The sequence below is a fragment of the Ochotona curzoniae genome, unplaced genomic scaffold (genome assembly GCF_017591425.1).
Source record: "Ochotona curzoniae isolate NIBS_2020 unplaced genomic scaffold, NIBS_Ocur_1.0 contig_1071, whole genome shotgun sequence".
Taxonomy (NCBI): domain Eukaryota; kingdom Metazoa; phylum Chordata; class Mammalia; order Lagomorpha; family Ochotonidae; genus Ochotona; species Ochotona curzoniae.
Window position 1 is genome coordinate 3416290 of NW_024464939.1, and position 19432 is coordinate 3435721.

The 19432-nt window shown below is 42.7% G+C and overlaps 2 protein-coding genes across 2 annotated transcripts in view; both read right to left on the minus strand.

Annotated features, from left to right (window-relative positions):
• RAD54B (RAD54 homolog B) overlaps positions 1-19432 on the minus strand; it is a 77711-nt gene that overhangs the window by 43946 nt on the left and 14333 nt on the right. The gene's annotated exons all lie outside the window — the stretch shown is intronic.
• Positions 87-6258, minus strand: LOC121165017 (fibrinogen silencer binding protein). The gene is made up of 2 exons (XM_040993401.1): positions 5856-6258; positions 87-1500 (listed from the first exon to the last, which is right to left on the minus strand). The coding sequence occupies exons 1-2, from the start codon at positions 6227-6229 to the stop codon at positions 975-977; spliced, it is 900 nt and encodes a 299-aa protein (XP_040849335.1). The 5' UTR covers positions 6230-6258; the 3' UTR covers positions 87-974.

The following is a 19432-nucleotide window of genomic DNA, read 5'->3' on the forward strand; positions in this document are numbered from 1 at the left end:
ATACTAAAATAGTAATAGTTACAAAAAAAAAAAACCACATAAGACTGTGGACTATATCATAAATTATAACCTTGATTTTTAAAATTTTAATCCCAAGTAAACCTTCAATCTTTAATTGACTTTTACTGTGAAATTTTTCTGAATAACACATTTAAAATGAGTTACAAGACAACCTTAAGTCACACAGTTTAAATATATAATAGCCTCAGCAGATACTGCTGTGCTTTTCTGGACAGAAAGAGAAGAGAGATGGAATGATGAAGCAATTCCCTCAATTTTAAAACCTACAAACTTTTAAGGCAACTTTATAAAATAAAATGATCTAATTATTAATTCTAGGGAATATTTCAGTGAGTTTTTACTTCTGCAGAATAGCAGATGGGGGTAAATGACACACAAAAAATCTGAATGCTGGTCCTTGCTCTGTTGCAAATAGCTTTGTCCCACAGGTAGGTCACTGAGGTCTCTCCCTGGACCTCAGCTTCATTACTTCTAAATTAAAGAGGTGAGCAAAAGTGTCTTCCAGCATCTTCCATCTCTAAAATATCTGGACTTACTACTTCAAAAGATCAAAGAGCCAATGGCAGGTCAGCCTCTGTTAGGAAAGGAGGGGGGCTTCTAAATTAGCCTAAAAAATCTTTACAGCATTCAAAGTTCCAATTAAATATGCTGAAGACTGAGAATTTGGGGAGAATATACACATGTGTTTGATAAATGAAATAAGGCATCTTTGATAAAGTCAGCAATTAATTTTACAAGGGAAAAAAATTGGGAGAAGACAAAATATAACTATGCTAGCCCATCAGCAAGTTTTAATATATCACCAGAAAATAATTAGAAAATCAAGCCAAAAATTTTTCCATAATGGAGATCAATCACATTTTCTAAGGCCATTGGTTCTGTATCAAGATATTCCTGAATTTAAGCAATTTGGCCAAAATTTAAATTATCAAATCACAAGCCCAAAAAAAAGCTTAGAGGCTATTATATTCAGGTAGACCATGCCGTAAGCGAACTGCTTTCAGCTTCTCCACTTCAATTTTTGCTTTTAGTAACTCTTCCTCCAGCTGCTGCCTTCTTTTCAATCCATCCCTCTTCTCCTGAACATACAATCCAAAGTTTTTTTGATTTTCTAAAATTATCTGATGTTCCTCTTTCAAAATTTGCAGGATCTGAGGGTCATACCCTAATAGTGACCTAAAGTGTTCTCCACTCTCATGCTGAAAAAAATCATCTCTCCTTGGGATAGAAGACGGAGACGATGTCATTCTCATGTCCACAGAGGAAAGTGAAGGTGACAAAGATCTTTCCATGACATGGACTAACCCATGCTCTTCTCTGTGCTCTAACATATCATTCTGCTGAGGATTTAAAATCAGTGGAGGAGGTGGTTTAATGTCTTCTTCTTGCTTCACCTCCACTGTAATGGCAACAGGATGGTGGTCCAACATCACCTGAAGAGAACTGGTACCAGCCTGTGCCTCCTCATCCAAGTTTGCACTACAGCACACAAAAAAAAACATTATAAAATGTAAATCAAATGAAGGTAAGAGTACATTTAGAACATATTTCACATTTAGTATACATTAATTTATAAAGTTTTAAAACAATGAAGACAATCATGAATCAAAACTAAATGTTTAACCAATAGAATAACAAGTTGATAAAGACTAGGATTTTGAAAGACAGGAAATTATAAATATTACATAAGGCCAACAAGGTAAATATAAATAAAGGCCATTTTTAACACTGTTAAAGAGACATCAATTGTCTCAACAACGCGTGAGTACCTAAATGTCATAAAGGGCCTTCTGAGTTCTACCTCGCCATGCCTTAGCTCTAGATTTTCTCCTTTTAGTTTCCTGGACTAATCTAAAAACTACCCGACGGACTAACGTAAAAAACACCAAAGTCCATGATTCATTAGGTAGTGACAGGCCATCAAAGACAGGTACAGACTTCTGCATTATACAAAAAAAAAAAGTAGATAAAGATTTTGTATGATTTTAGGATATACCTATCACAGGATTTTTTATCAACCCCTTTACATATCCTGAAATATAAGACTTGATTATTCTTTAAGGATTTCAACAACTGCGTGAAATTCCCAGGAGTAATTCCATCACAGAATACCCACCACCTAGCATAATACATTAGTGTACCTGGAACCTAGGAGGGGCTCCTCTTATGTTTAATGATTAATATCTGGACAAATGGGGGTAATAGCAAAGGTGGTGATGTTTTCAGCAGTACTATTGACAGTGGAGGTGACAGTGATATTGCAAGTGGTGTTGGTAGTGGCAGTGGTACTTCTTGGTGAAATTTTTTATGAAATGTTTTTAAATGGCCTGAATATTGATATATTTAACATTATTCAATTTACATATGGTTTCCATAAAATATGAATTCCTAGTAGACACAATTATAATTTTAGAATAATTTAAGCTTTTATATATATTTGTCATGACTTTATAAAGGCAGTGTACCTTAAAATAGTTAATTAAAAATAATTTGGGCCCGGTGCGATGGCACAATGGTTAAGGTCCTTGCCTTGCACCCCCAAGATCCCATATGGGCGCCGGTTCTAATTCCGGCAGCCCCGCTTCCCATCAAGCTCCGTGCCTGTGGCCCAGGAAAGCAGTAGAGACCGGCCCAAGGCTTTGGGACCCTACACCCGCATGGGAGACCCGGAAGAGGCTCCTGGCTTCGGATCGGCATAGCATCGGCCGTTGTGCTCACTTGGGGAATGAATCATCGGAGGGAAGATCTTCCTCTCTGTCTCTCCTCCTCTCTGTATATCTGCCTTTCAAATAAAAATAAAATAAATCTTCAAAAAAAAAATAATTTCGCACACAATATGAAGCTGTTAATTCAAAATAACTGCAAGACTAAAATAACACTACTTACTGAAGTTTATTTGATTATGCTTGAGCCTAACTTAAAAATAAAAACTACTGAGGGAAGATAACAGGAATATTAATGAAATCATATTATTAAACATTTTTAGAGAACATTTTACAAACGAGAAATAAGTGAAATAGTTCGGAATACATTCTATGTAAATGATTAAAAGCTGGAACAAATTCAAGTACAGCATAAGGAAAAAAGTAAAATCTCCATGTGTCACTTACTAATGAGATAAAATTTTCAAAAAAAATCAAATACTTTTCTAAGAGATACAAATAAAACAATTCATCAAGTTATATAGTAGATAATGAAAAATTCATTTGTTGATTATATAAGTCATTTCATTTTTTTGGGCTAGTCTTTTTTGGTCATTTTATGATTTCTAAAAAACAAAGCAATGGCCTATAAATGTAATTCAAATTAGCAAGATTTTGTACAATTAACATCTGTTAAAACATGAAATGAGAAAAGATTAAGGAGACAGGTAAAAATCAAATTTTTTGAAAACAGGTATTACTACCACAAATTAGTACACAAAATAGAATATAATTCATGTTAATTAAATTTATTCCTTATATATTTTTTTAAAGATTTATTTATTTTTATTACAAAGTCAGATATACAGAGAGGAGGAGAGACAGAGAAGAAGATCCTCCACCCGAGGATTCACTCCCCAAGTGAGCGCCGATCTGAAGTCAGAAACCAGGAACCTCTTCCAGGTCTCCCACATGGGTGAAGGGTGCCAAAGCTTTGGGCTGTCCTCTAATGCTTTCCCAGGCCACAAGCAGGGAAGTGGAGCTGCCGGGATTAGAACCGGCGCCCATATGGGATCCCGGCTCGTTTAAGGTGAGGACTTCAGCCGCTAGGCCATGCCGCCAGGCCCTATTCTTTACATTTGGATATTACATTTTAGTTGAAACATTTTAAGTAAGACATGCCAAAGTTTTCTTAAAGAGCTTTGCAGAAAGTCACAAAAATAATGAAACAGAGAAGGCTCCTAAAATTGATAAATCTTAATTTGGAGAATCAAATGAGCTATGCAAATGCAAAGTATAATCTGATATTAGAGGACAGTAAAAATAAAGATATAAGTCAGTGTGAACCATATAACAAAACAGCCTTACAAAGTAGGTACATGTTTTAAAATATGTAATATAAGCAATAGTCCCTTTCCTATTAACAAGGAAGATTTGGTGAAATTAACAAGAATAGTTATGTAGAAGCATAATGAATACTATGGACTAAGTTTAAACTTTTGGGATATTATTCAGGTACAACATGATGATAAGTACATGTTTAAGTATATTTAAGTATATTACATGAATGTAAGTTAATGCAGTGAAAAATGGGTATGATACCAATATAAGAATTTAACTGTCACATTTCTTATGTTTTCTCTTTAAAATATGAAAAATTAGTATCACTTTAATAAACTGTATAGAAAAGCATAAATCAGTGAATTTATTCCCATAGGAAAAATGGTGTTCCAAGAGCTATGTGTGAATGGTATATGTATGCAAACGCATACAAAAAGACCAAATGTAAACAAACATTTATAACATATAAACTAACTCTATGCTCGCTGTATTTTTTAAATACTGTATTTTTAAAATATATACTCATCTGTAGTTTCCAGTGAGGTTCTCAAGTTATAAAATCCTATACTTGTTATTAACAAAAAGGTACAGCTGTACACATACAATGCCAAAAGCTATTTTCTCTCTGACTCACTGGTAGGGAAAGAGCAGGGGGAGAGGACAGGTATTCTGAATCAGTAGCCTGAAATCAGTGAACATTTTAACCAGTGCTCCCAAGAAGTTATCCAGTGCATGTCCGGGATTCTCACTGGCAGTAATTTCTCACTGAGTTATCAGTTACACAGGTATAGTGCAAGAAATGAGGCTCAAAAACGTCTGCCTTGTAAATCACCAGCACAAGATAGATACATTTGGCAGAAAGGTGTCCACCCCCTCCCCGTCTCCTAACTAGAACGGGACTTCACAAGTAATCAGTAATTTTGCCTACATGAATGCTTCTCCCACCAAAGCACACCAAAGCTTTGTTTGAAAAGCTCGAGGAATTTATACTTCTTTTAAGATTATCTTAACTGAGGCAAAAGAATGTAGCTAACTGCCATTTTTATCTTTTGCCAGGAGTTAGAATTGAATTAGTGGCAAGATAACAGTTTGAAAGATTCCCAAATAGTCACAGAGCACAAATTTAACCCAAAAATTGTTTCTGACCTCAAAAGAACCCCAGTGGCTGTTTGGGGATGCATTAAAATTCATAGTTTGATATCCTTGCAAAAGTACTAAGAAAAAAAGCATCCTTTCTTGTATGACCCAAGATAAAAGTGAAACTATACCATTAATGAAAACAAAAAAATTAATTTTATTAGGTAATTGGAGAATTAGATATTAATTCCCTTCAGCTGTGTTCATGATTTATTTCATGTGAGAAAAACACTTTAGACTATTTTCTTCTGTATAATTCTGTCATTTACATGTTTATTTAATTATTATCTTTAAGTCAATGCATATCCAGTAAGTATAGACAGTAATAATTCATTTTAAAAATTAAAATTCCAATTAAATACAATCTTAAATAAGAAGAAGGCATCTCTGATGCAAATTAAATAATTTCTATTTAAGTTTGAAAAGTTTATGAAGAAATGTGACAAATCTCATCCTATTTTGTTCTCCCTAACCTTTACTTTTAAAAATTACAAGAGGGAGGGGGCATGGGAAGACAGTAGAGTGGCTTAAATCAAATCCAACCGAAAAATTCCTTACAGCCTCACTTTTCTTTTTTTAAGAATGCAAACAAAGGCTCCATTCACAGCTCCCATCCCGGGGATGCTTACTATGCATAACTCTATCAGAGCTAAGCCACAGCCCAAGAGATAGGAGGCGCCATAATTTTCCACAACAAAATAAAATAAAGCTTACCTTTGTATGTGGTTCCTGTCTCTTACCAGGCAAAAACTGGAAATCTGGGGAATCATCTCCATAACTTTCTTGGTTGGCTCAGAAATATTGCACTTAAAGTCTGATTGGGCCTCTTTTTGCTGCAAAAGCTCCTGTTTGGCATATTCTTTGAGCCTTTTGTAAAGGGTTCGTAGGCCCTGTGCTGTTCGAGGAGGGCGATCTACTCCAGTTGCATTATAGTTAACTGCTATGATATCCCAACATCTGTTCTTTTCCACTATTACTGAATGTTTATTAGTGTGTTCTTCCAGGATTTTCACATATGGCTTCACTAGCTTTAGTAGATCAAGCTTTTCAGCTAAGGTAAAATTGGAAGATCTAGCCTTTCCTACCATTGTTCTCTTCCAATTAAGCAGGCACTTCTGAAGCCACCAGGCAGCCTTCAGCTCTGCTCAGCTCTTTTCACAAGCAGAAAAAAGATCAGGCTTAACTAGGCTAGCCTCATTTAGGCCCACGCCTACAGGGGAGGGTTTATTAAAATTCCACCAGCTTAAGCTGACGCAAGTTCAGGAAATCTGCTTAAGCCAAGCCTGACCTACATAAAGCTTCTCAGTGAGGAAGACGGGGAGGCACAAGCAGAGCACACTTGTGTATGAAAAGACCCGCTCGAGAAAGGATTTCATGCACAAAGATCTACAGATAAAAATGGAACACAACTAAAAATTAGGCACTTAGGTGAAAATGCTGAATCTCTACACATGTATGCCTAGCTGGTAGGCTGAAACTGTACTGCAGTATCATGTTATAAAAACAAAAGAGGAACTGTTTGTGCTGTTTGTTTACAAACCCAGCAGACAGGACCCTGACAGACAGGAGGAGTGGTGAATGCGGTGATTCCCAACAGAGCCCCTAATCACTGTTTCTGAGCTGTGTTCTCCCTCACAGAAATCTGCATAATGCTGGTCCTGCTGTCAATCAGAACTCACATCCTCTAGCTAGTTAGGTTACACCCAGCTCAGACTCCACAGCAAAGCTAAGCTTCTCCTTCACCTGACAGTATACAAGAGCGCCTGCATTTTCTTTCACTTATTTAAAAAAGAAATTTTTGGTGAACACCGAAGCTAAAAAGCAGATAAAAAATGTTTTATTCTAAAGCAATGGATCATGCTGAGATGTATGAGACTATGCTAACCTGCTTTGTTAAAATCCTATTCCCAAGAGAGACAACATAATCACTCCTTAAAACTGCAAACTACGAGACCACATTTTGTACCACAGGAGACTACGACTGGTAATGTAGTCATGTTCACAAAGTTTGGACTATGAAATAAAACACCTAGTGCAGCCATTTGCAAAAATATCGGTTTTCCTGCTCAGAGCCTAACACATGACACAGTAATCATGGATGCACAAGCCTATGTTCTCCTAATGAGCTTGTTTCTCTAAACAGGAGAAAAAAATTGACTTTAAACCCATCTCCACTCAATCCGATTATTGAACATCCCTAAAAATGTTGGCAAAGCACTGAGTTTTCACAAAATAGACAATTCACAAGAAGCCTTAAATGTATGTTCTATCACAAAGAGTGAAAGATGGCTGGGTTTTCTGTGTGATGCAAGGCACTGTCTGGTATAACCTGGGGGAGGGGGAACCTGACACTGTTAACAACCTTAGGTCTTCATGCCTTGGATAGTGTTAGGAATCTATAAATACAGAAAACTAACAAGGGTCACAAAATCCCTTATCCAAACCGGTTCAAACCAAATTATTTTGGAATTTTTCAGCTGCTGGAATTTTTACATACATGTGGGGTATCTTGGAGATGAGATCCAAGTCTCCAACTCAAATTTCATCTATTTCAAATATTCCTTATTCACAAATAACCACTTTTAACAAGTATATAAAATCTCAAACTCCTTTTCTTTGAAATATTTTTACTGTTAATTCTGGTTCCTTCTTGACAGACTGGTAGCACAGAAGTGAAAAGAGCCAATAGGTAAATAAATATACTTGAAATCAGGAAACAAAGCTGCTTAAGATGTATTTATTTGAAAGGCAAAAAAACAGAGACATGTGTATGTGTTCCCCAAAGGGCCACAATAGTGGGACAGTGGCAGGCTAAAGCCAGGCATAGAACTCTATCTGGCTCTCTCAGGTCAACTGTAGAAAGACAAAAATACTGGTCATTATAGACTACCTTCCTAGAAGCATTAGAATTGGGGAGCTGGGACCTAAACCGGCATCCTGACACAGGAGAAAGGTGTCAACCAAGCAGAAGCAACTCCTGAAACACCTGAGTGCATCAAAAGACAAGGAAACTTATCACAAGCCAGGAACACCTAGTACCCTGGAACCCCAAGCAACAGACTGAGTTCTGGTGCTCTTTCTCCTTCCTGCCTCCCTCCTCCATGCACAACAAGAGAGCTTCACTAGCCTCAATGCTGTCTTTGCCAAGGTCAAGCAGACACTCTCATCCAGAAATGTTTCCAATGCCAAGTCTGCACAGCAGGTCAACACCTGCCATGATGACTCATCACGGCCACAAGCCTGGGCAAACTGAGGAGCTGCCACATTCCCCAATCTTGCACACCTAAGGAGAAAAACCCAGTGCCGTACACCCTGGGCGGCCATTTCCCTCATGGGTCACCCTGCCATATGGAAGGGGTCCAAGGCTGTGTCCCACAAGGGAGCAGTCAGTCAGACTCTCTCTGTGTCTCCGCCTTTCTTTCTCCCACTGCTTATCTGTCTGCTATCTCCTCACCACAACCCCTGGCCCTGACTTCTCTGGCCCTCTGTATCAGACCAGTCAACCTCTCCAGGGAACACTCCCAATAGGGCTTGTAGGCTGAACTTTATTCTGTGTGCATTTCTGATTCTAAACATGAGCTCAAGGCTTATAACAAGTGTACCAGTTGCAGACACTAGCACCCAGCCTAGTAACCAAGTTTGTTTTCGTTTTGTTCAGTTTTGTTTCACGGTAAGGGAAGGAACTGCAAACAAAGAATGGGTAAAGACCACAATGAACTCTATGGTACCACATTGTAATTTAGTATGAACTCATAAATTTTAATATACGTATAGTAAAAAAAGAAAAAAAAAAGCTGTAGGACCAAGTGCTGTAGCCTAGCAGTTAAAGTCCTTGCCTTGCATGCATCGGGATCCCATATGGACGCCTGTTTGTGTCCTGATTGCCACACTTTCCAGCTCCCTGCTTGTGGTTGGGAAAGCACTTGAGAATGAGCCAAAGCCTTAGGAACCTGCACTGTGTGGGAGACCTGCAAGAGGCTCCTGGCTTTGGATCAGCTCAACTCTGGCCACTGCGGCCACTTGGGAACTGAACCAGCAGACAGAAGATCTTCCTCTCTCTCCAATCATCTCTCCAATAAAAATAAATAATAAATCTTTTTTTAAGTAAAAGTAAAAAAAAAAAAAACCAAAAAAGATGTAAACATATAAACATTTCCCAAGTTCTTATTTCAGGAAAGTCTCAGCGTAACACTACCACATTAAGAATGAGTACCTAGAGCTCACATGCTATTTTTAAAAAACTATACTCCAAGAAAAAGAAACGAGAGCCCTCAACTGATAGAGGCAGGGCTTACTGTGGCTGAAAATATAGAAGTTTTCCAAAATTAATGGGAATTGTAGAAGCAAAACAGTTTTTCTAGACTCTCAGTAACCAACAATGAGCGTCACAATAAATGCTGAAAACAGAAAACACACTGAATAAAGCAGAAGCTTATAAACCTGTAAGCATTAACAAGTACAGAAAAGAAAGTTTACACCTACAGAATTGTAAACTAATAAATATAACTGGAATTATCAATCAACACATGGCATAATTTATATTAATAAGTTTTAGCTAAGAACCAATAGTTTCAAAGTCGCACTCAATAGATACTCAATAATTCTAAATATAAAAACTATTTTTATTTTGAGAGTTCAACCTTGGCGGCTCAGGTGACAGCAGCTGTCCACAGTGGTGGCAAGCTGCTTGCAGAGAGTACCTAGGCCAAGTCAGACCCAATGCCCAATATTTGACCCATGGGCACCATCGCCACACAGTGACCAAATCCTGGCTGCAGAGAGGCCGAAGAGAGAGATTTCTTCCCCCTTGGTGAGTACACCATGAGGAAATCCTGGGACTGGATAAAAGCCTCTAGTCCCGCCCTGCAACCACCACCTTGTGGCAGTAGGAAAATAGGGGGCAGGAGATCAACATTGGCAGATCTCATGACAGCAGCAATCCGCAGTGGTGGCAACCCGCTTCCAGAGAGTACCCAGGACAGTAGGACAGAATGCCCAAGACTTCACCCATGCACACTGTCGCCACACAGAAACCGAATCCTGGCTGCTGGGAGGTGAGTGCACTTATTTGGTGCCAGGCTCTGCCTGCTGGATGCCTCGTGGCGAACTCTAGGGTCTTTAGGGTATGCAATTGCTGTCTAGGGATATCCAGGGATAAGCCCAGTGTGTGTAGGTGAGGGATGAAGCCTGGGTGATTCCTAGCGATGGGGTCATGGAACTTTCTGGCAAACCCTGGGACTGAGATCTGAGGGTTTAGAGGGGAGAGTCCATAAGTTCTATTTGGGCCAGACTGATTCACCAACCCACATGGCAATCCTGAGATGGGCTGTGAGTGTAGAGCATCACTGACTTTCACATACCAGTCTGCACGAAAGCTATGGCTGGGATTCTATCTGGCAGGGCTACATACCAGTACCTGAGTAATTGGTGCAACAAGGGGTCAGTCACACTTGGCAGGGTCAGAACACTAATCAATACGCAAAAGAACCACATCCACTGGAGAAAGTGTGGGCCCAACCCTGTGGAAATACAAGTCCCACTGGTTAGCTCCCAAGCTGGGGTGGTGATGGGCTGAGATAGGTGTGACCATGGAACCTGACACCACTTAGGGGTAAAGGATCCAACAACAGTCTACGCAGGTCAAGGCAGAAGCACCCAAATGTGCATCCTAAAACAAGGTGTGCAGTGGGTGGGCTGAGCTACAACTGGAAGGGGGGTGGACAAGGCAAGGCTGAGCAAACCTTAATTCACAAGGAAGAACAGAAATCAGGATGGAGCACAGCTCATACCGAGCTAGACTCTTCGACCTCCTGGTCTGCATGAGCCAGGGATACTAGAAAACAGCAATCAGCAAAGGCTGAGACAGGTGAGGGGCTAAGCCAATTGGGTCAGAGCAAACACTGGCATGCACACGATCTATGGTTGGGAACAGGCCTGGTTGGGGAGCTAAAAAGACACCCTAACCGGGTTGGGGTTTCCCCTGGTGAATGCGGGGGCCGGAGTGAGGACTGTGTTCTGGCCTGCACATGGCTGCAGTCTCCCATGACACAAGTGTGAATGGAACTGAACACGCCTAACCAGGCTAGACTTCAGCACCAAGAATCTATTAGGTTAGGTCTCTGCCCCTACTGAGCCATGTGTGAGCCATGTCTGGGTGTGGACGAGCTTGGCTGGGCTGAAACATCCAACAATAAGAACTGGAATGGGTTGAAGGCCAGTCAGAAAAGGCCACTGTTCCTGCCAGGACAGGAGGTGCACTAACTAGGGCTGGCCCATGGACCCACTGCTATGCACGAGATCTGGCATAGGGAGAGGTTCTGATGGAACAGCCAGGGCAACTCCTCTGGCAGGACACAGTCCATGCAGGTGAGCACAAGAACCACGACAGCAGCAACCCAGACCACGCAAGAGAAAGATACCCACCAGCATACATTTGGCACATGTGGAGGCAGACCAGCCTGAATCAGTTCACATCACCCACTGGCGAATCCAAGCAGGAGAACGAAGTGTGGGTTGGGCCAGGTATGGTCGCAATACATACCAGTGCACATTACCAAAAGCCAAGGTAAGATAGGCCGTACCAGACTGGGCTGCAGCGTCCAATCAGCACATGTGAAAACCAGGGAGGGAGGGAGCAAAGCTGCTAGGGAAGATGTGGTGGGCTCCACGGCTGGACAGCCACTCCCACTGGAGAGCATCAGTTGGGATGGGGACAGACCAGACCAGGCAGGGCTATAACTCCTATGCGCCTCATGTGAGCTGAATCAGGGAAAAGCCAGGCTCAGCTGACTGCTCTCTGACTGGTGCAAGCATAAATTAGAGTGGGTGAGGGTTGGTTGGGCTTTGCGGCAGCATCCACTAGTAATGGCTGGCACTGGGGGCTAATTCTGTCAAGTTAAACTCCAGAACCACCTGGAGAGTGCATGATCCGGTAGTGGGAGTGGCTTAGGAGGGAAACAGTGAGCACCTCCCTCTTGGGTTACCACTCCCCCTGGAGAGCATAAAAACAGAACAGGGACAGGGGTGGCTAGACAGAATAGCACCTGCCAGTATGTGTGTGGGGTGGATAGTAAGCAGGCTGGGTTGCACAACAGGCTTCAACGCGCATTGACATGTATGAGAACTAAACAGGACGTTGGATAGACAGAACAAGAGTTGGTACATAGTGGCAAGCATGAGAACCAGGGTAGGGGGCAGCACTGGGCACTGGGGTTCTTGAAATGCTGGGTGAGGCTTCAACCTTTATTTCTTACCTTTCCCTAGATGAAGGAAAAAAGCGGAAACAATGGTCTCACCCATGTTCGGACACGGGCAGGCTCACTCTATCTCCCCACAACCCTCCTCAAAAAAACTGCATTTGTAAAACTTTTGGTATTCTTGTCATAGATTTCTTATGGGTACAACCACGAGAAAACAGCAAGCAAATGAAAGTTGAGGAACCCTCTACAGATGAGTCATCTGTATACTTAACAATATTGAAATCAAGGCCTGGGTTGTGGCTTACCAGGTAAGGCCTGCAATGCTCGCATCCCACTGGAGCACAGGCTTGTGTCCTAATTGCTCCAACTCAAATCCAGCCCCCTGCTAAGGTGGGGAATAGCAATGGAAAATGGCCCAAATGTTTGCACCCCTACCACCCATGGGGGAAATGTGAATGAAGCTGCTTCAGCCTGGCCAGTGTTAAGATAGTGCAAAACCTCTGGAGTGAAACAGCAGATTTTCTTGTTCCATTTCTCTCCCTCTTTTTCCAAAACTCTTTCAAGTAAACCGATAATTCTTTTAAAAAAAAAAATTCTAAAATCAGGCCCAGCATGGTGGTCTAGCGGCTCAAGTCCTCGCCTTGATTGTGCCTGGATCCCATATGGGCGCCAGTTCTAATCCCAGCAACTCCACTTCCCATCTAACTCCCTGTTTGTGGCCTGGGAAAGCAGTTGAGGACGGCCCAAAGCTTTGGGACCTTGCATCCACGTAGGAGACTTGGAGGAAGTTTCAGGCTCCTGTTTTGGATCAGTGCAGCACCAGCCGGTGCAGTTACTTGAGGAGTGAATCATCAGACGGAAGATCTTCCTCTCTATCTCTCCTCCTCTCTGTATATCTGACTTTGCAACAAAAATAAATAAATATTTTTTTAAATATTAAAATCACAAAAGTTAAGCAAGGCCTAAGAAATTGTTCCAGATTAGAGACTAAGGGAGATGACAAGTAAACATAATCTATAATCCTTGACTACAAGAAAAGTTGTTTATTCATTTTTTATTTTTGCCATAAAGGGCACTGTCTTAATCCATGAAGGCTGCTAAAATAAAGTATAACAAACTAGGTAGTCTACAAGCAACAGAAACTTATTTCCCACAATTCTGGAGAGCGGAAAGCCCAGACCTGTGTCCACTGTGATACAGCCTGCCAGTTTATGGTGGGCACCATTGCAGGCACCCTCACACGTTTAAGAGGCAAGGCAGCTCTTTCTGTAGTCTATTTTACTAAGGCAATAATCTCATCTTTGAGGATTCTCTGTCACCTTAACATATCAGTGACTAGGTTTCAACATAAGAATTCTGGAGGAATGCCAACACTTGGACACAGCAGACATCACTGAGGCAGGCACAAAGCCTTAACTGAGATTTGTGGATGGTAATATTGTATCAATGTTAATTTCCTGATTTTGACAGTCTTACCTTTGTACTTTAATATATAGAAGTCTCTTCTGGTATAAGAAATACATGCTTTGTGGGGTTCTGGGAGGCTGCCTCTAGGCAGGTGGAATGAACCTAGGATTTCCCCATGTGCTTGATCCTGGGCGAGGAGAGGAGAGGGTAGACAAGAGCCCCAGGTAAGCACGCTGCTCCAGTATGCTTGTAGACCAGGCTTGGAGAACTTCAATGGATCTTGGGTGTGTGGAGGGGTGGAGCACCAGGCCAGCACTTGTGCCAGGAGCTTGGGACCCTGATGGGCATCAGAGTTCTGGATCAGTATACCACCTACTGGATTTCCAAAGGCTGGGCTGGAGAACCTATACACTCCTAGGCACAAGGATCGTGGATTGAATAGAGAAAGGAGCAAGGGAATGTGGGATAGGAAGGACGCTGTGGGAGTATCTTGTAGGTGAGGAAGGACTCCTGAGGGACTCCCAAGAACAAGACCACTGTATTTGCAGGTATGCTAGGGATCTGAGACCTGGTTATTTGGAGGGAAGAGGCCAGAAGACCTTTATGGGTCAGACTGATGCACCAGCACACATGGGAGATCTGAGCTGGGTTTGTTAGCATGGAACATTGCTGACCACCACACATCAACCCACACAAAAACCTAGGGATGGGGGCCTGTCTGTCACAGCTAGATTGCAGTACCTGACAGTGAGTGTCAGATCAGGGGACGGGTCACATTAGGCTGGACAATGACACTAACCAGCATGCAAGAGAACCAGGTCCCAGGGTCGTTTCTGTTGGGTATACATGGGCGAACCCTGTGGAAATACACAAGTCTTTTTTGTTAGCTTAAGAGTTGGGATGGTGATGGACTGAGCTAGGTGTGATCAAGGAACCTGCCATCACTCATGGATCCTGGGGATGAGAACAGGCTGGGCAGGTTCAGGCTGCAGCACCCGCATGAGCACCCTAAAACAGGATGTGGGGCAGCCCAGCCCACAATACCCATTTGCTCACACAAAAGCCGGGATGGAGAGGGCAGGCTATGCTGGGCAAGGTCCTAGCACCCACTGGCATGCATGAGACCTGAATCTGGGAGTGGGCTGAGCAGGGAAACTTGGGAAACACCCCTACTGGGGGACATAGCTCCCACTGGTAAGCACATGGTCCAGGTCTTGGTGTTGGACAGCCTGGGTAAGGTAGCTCCAACTATTGGCTAATATGTGGGTTGGTTTTGGAAGGGGGTGGACTAGGCAGGGCCTAGAAACCAGGATGGAGCATAGGTCATGCTGGGCTAGGCTGCCACACCTGCTGGTTTGCATGAGCCAGGGATGGGAACAGACTGAGCAAGGCCAGGTTTCTCCATCTGCCAACAAGAGTTGGGGACTGGGGCCAGCTGGGCCAGGCCAGGCTGCAGCATTTGAAGCCGAAGGCCAGGAAAGGTGAGAGGCTACGCCAAGCTGGGTCAAAGTAACCATTTGACTGTGTGAGATCTGTGGCTCAGAACCAGCCTGGTTGGGGAGCTAAGGAGACACCATGGCTCGGTTGTGGTTCCCACTGGTAAGTGAGGGTTGTAATGGGGACATAAGTCTGGTTTGGATATGGCTGCAGTCTCCCTCGGTATAGGTATGGACTGGGTGTGGGGTGCGCCAGACTGGGCTAGACTCCAGCACCCAGTGGAGTTCGTGAGAACCATGATGGGTATAGGATGGGCTGGACTGGATCTCTTTCTGCTGCTGAGCCATGCATAAGCTATGTCTGGGTGTGGACCAGTCTTGGCTGAGCTGTAGTACCCAACAGGAAGAACCAGAATGGGTGCAGGTCAGTCAGGAACAGCCACTGTTCAAACTAGGACAGGAGGTGGACTAAGTAGGGCTGGCCCATGGACCCACCAATGGAAATGAGACCTGGTACTGAGAGAAATTCTGATATAGGAGCTTGGAGAACTCCTCTGTCAGGACACAGTCCCTGCAGGTAAGCACAAGAACCAAGAAAGGGAGCAGTCCAGACCAGGCCAAAATATGGTACCCACCAGCATACATTTGGCTCAAGTCTGAGGTGAGCCAGGCTGAGCCAGTTCATATCACCAGCTGGCAAATCCAAGAACTAGAATGGTGTGTGGGTCATGCCAGGTTGGGCGATAATACCAGCCAGTTCACATGAAGGTCAGGAATCGGAGCTGGTTAGGCTGGGCCAGGCTGTAGCCCTGACCAGCATGAGCTGGAACTGGGCATGGGCTGGGCTGGACCAGGCTATAGTACCCACTGACAAATGCTGAGGTGAGGTGGGCCTTGCCAGACTGGGCCACAGTTCCCAACGAGCACATATGAGACCCGGGCAATAGGGAGTAAAGCTGGTAGAGAAGCTGCAGGAAGCTCCCTTGCTGGGCCACTACTCCCAATGGTAAGTGTGAGAGCTGGGTTTGGGAGCAGATCAGGCTAGGCAGGACTACAACACCTGTTGGCCTACATGTGAGCTGCATTAGGGGAAAGCCAGGTTGAGCTGACTATACCTACCTTCCCACTAGGTAAATAGCGGGCACTTCCCTCTTGGGTTATCACTCCCACTGGACACCATGAGAACCATGACTGTGGCAGGTTGGCTAGACTGAATGGCACCAACCAGCAAGTGTGTGGGCTGGATAGTGGGCCTGGTTGGGTTGCACTAGGCTTCAATGCCCATTGACATGTAGGAGAGCTGAATGGGATGTGGGACAGACTGGACCAGAATGCTCTTCATGCTGGCAAGCACAGGAACCAGAGCAGGGGTTGGGCCTAGTGGGGGTCACTGCGGGTTGCTCCAACTAGGCTGCAACTCCCCTGGTTTACATGAAGGCCAAGTGTGTGGTGGGCAGGATCAGGCTGGACTCCAACACCCCTTGGTTTGCATAGAAGACAAGGCTGGAGACAGAAGTGACCCAGCAATTGCAACTACCAGTGTAAACATACATAGGCTGACTGGGTAAATGGACTGTGCTGCACCCTGTATCAGCACGCATGCCCATGAGTCAGGTCTGGGATTGCCTCAGATAAGGTTTTTTTGGGAATCCCCCCAATTGAACTGCTGGACTCAAAACTCCAATCATTGAGAGAATTGCAGGTTCCATGATCTGATCATGGAATGCATGTGTCAGAGTTGGGCCTCCTTAGTGGCTTAGATGGAGCAATGAACAGCATATCCAGGTACACATGGGGGATATGGCAGTACATTGGAGCCTGCAGAGAACATCTGGTACCATAAGAGGGGACAGAAGACAGAACAAATCAATCATCTATCCCAACCACGTATTGACAGTGAATACCTGGACAAACAGAGACTGAGGTGTCAGTCAGTGGAGTCTGGACTGATTTCATTGTGACTGGAGTGGCAAGATCAGCAGCAATTCATAACTGCTGAACTTGGGCAGGACCCTTGGGAGCATTCCCCACATCAAGGATGGTTGGAAGACTAAGTGTGGCTTCTCCCCTATCTTCCTCCTTCCCCCCAGATATAGGAAAGAAAAAAGAGAATGTGGGGGAAAAAAAAAAAAGAAATACATGCTAAAGAATTTAGGATGATAGGAATCAATCACTTGCTCTAAAATGGTTCAGAAAAACTACAAACACAAAAATGTAAAATTTGTAGCTTTTTGTATTCTTGAATTTTTCTATAAGTTTGATAAAGCAATCTTAAAACATCATTAAAAATTTAAATCAAAAATCACATCAAGGTGACATTTTAACTACCAGATTATCATACTTTCATATAGCTTGTGCATCACAATAATTTGAATTTCTCACACACTGAAAGTGGAAGTATAAACCTGTACTAAACTCTGAAGAGGTAAATTTATCATTATCTATCAAAATGATATATACAAATTACCACATCTTCCAAGGTTTTTATCCTATGGATATAGTCCCAAGCAACCCTAATACCCACAAATACAGATTGATGTAGTACATCTAGCACATCCAAATACAATACAAAAGAACCAGTTATTAAAGGAATGAGGTAGTCATAAACGCGCTAACAATTTCAAAGATACACTATTACAGTAAAAATGCAATGTACACAAAATGCAACTAGTGAGCAATTATGTGGATGGGAAAAATATATAGTTACAGATGTTTCCAGACATATAGAATACCTCAAAAAAAAAAAAAAAAACCAACCTGGTAACCAGAACTAGAAGGCTGGTAATTAAAGAAGAAGAATTGCTACCATCTTCTTCATGCCTTCTGATTTTTTACCACATGCATACATCACCTATTTTTACTAAAAGTTCACATGAAACTAGCCATTACATGCTTCTCTTAAAATGGCATATCCAGAATAGGCAGATCCACAGAGACAAAAAATAGATCAGCTGTTGCCAGGGGCTAGAGGGTGAGCAAAGAATGGAGACAGGCTGCTTAACCATTCTGGGATTTCTTTTTAGGAAGATTAAGAATACTCTGGAACTAAATAGAGGAGATGCTACACTCCACTGTAAATGTACTAGATGCTCCTAAAGCATCCTTTCAGATGGCTGAAGTAGTCAACTATATTACCTATATTTTAGCATAACATCATCAGTTACGAATTAAATACAAATATAAAAATCACTTATTTAGCATTAACAATTATGTTGCTGAAATTAAACTGACAATGACAATGACACTTAAGTGAAAATAAATAATTATCACACCAACATATTTAGCACAGGTTCTTTCATGTTCCACAAGCTCTTCTCCAATAGGGAACATAATGTCTCAATTCTTTCACCTTTGCTGTTTGAATACGGAACGCTCATTTTGTAACAGCATACCAATTACACACACTCAGCCCATTCGACCCATCTACAAGCATGAAGCTATGTAACACTACTCAATTTTGCAGATAAGCAAGAGAGCCAGCATTCATATACATTACACACACACACACACACGCCCCTTCATCTACTCTGAGATATAACCCCAGGATAGGCCAACCCACCACAAGGGACCTAACACCATCTTAAAAACCCTTCCCTTTACAGAGGGGAGGAGGATCGCGACACCAATGATTACACAGTCACTTGAAATGCTCACATTTCACAGTTCCACACTGGTTCTAGCTTCTCTGTTTTAGATCCTGCTTCCTTTTTAAGTGCCTGGGAAACAGAAAACGATCACACAAGTCCAAAACCCAGAGCAAGTTTCTGGCCACTGGCTTCAGCTTGGCCCAGCCTGGGCTGTTACTGCCATTTGAGTACAGCAGCAGATGAAATTCTCTGTCTCTCTCCCCTCTCTCTTCTCTTCTCCCCTCTTTTCTCTCTCTCTCTCATTCATTCTTTTAAATATTTGAAAGGCATATTTACAGACAGGACAGAAAGATCCTCTATCCACTGGTTTACTCCCCAAATGGCTGCAAAGGCCAGAGCTGAGTCAATCCGAAGCCAGGAACCAGGAATTTCTTACAGTTCTCCCACATGGGTACAGGGACCCAAGAACTTGAGCCATCTTATGCTGCCTTCCCAGGCCATAAACAGAGAGCTAAGTCCAAAGTGGAGCAGCTGGGATACGAACTGGCACCCTATCAGATGTCAGCGGAGACAGGGAATTAGCCTGCTGAGCCACCACATCAGCTCCTATACCGCCTTTAAAAACGAAAAACTGGGGCAGCCCTTAGGCATGGCAGTTAAGA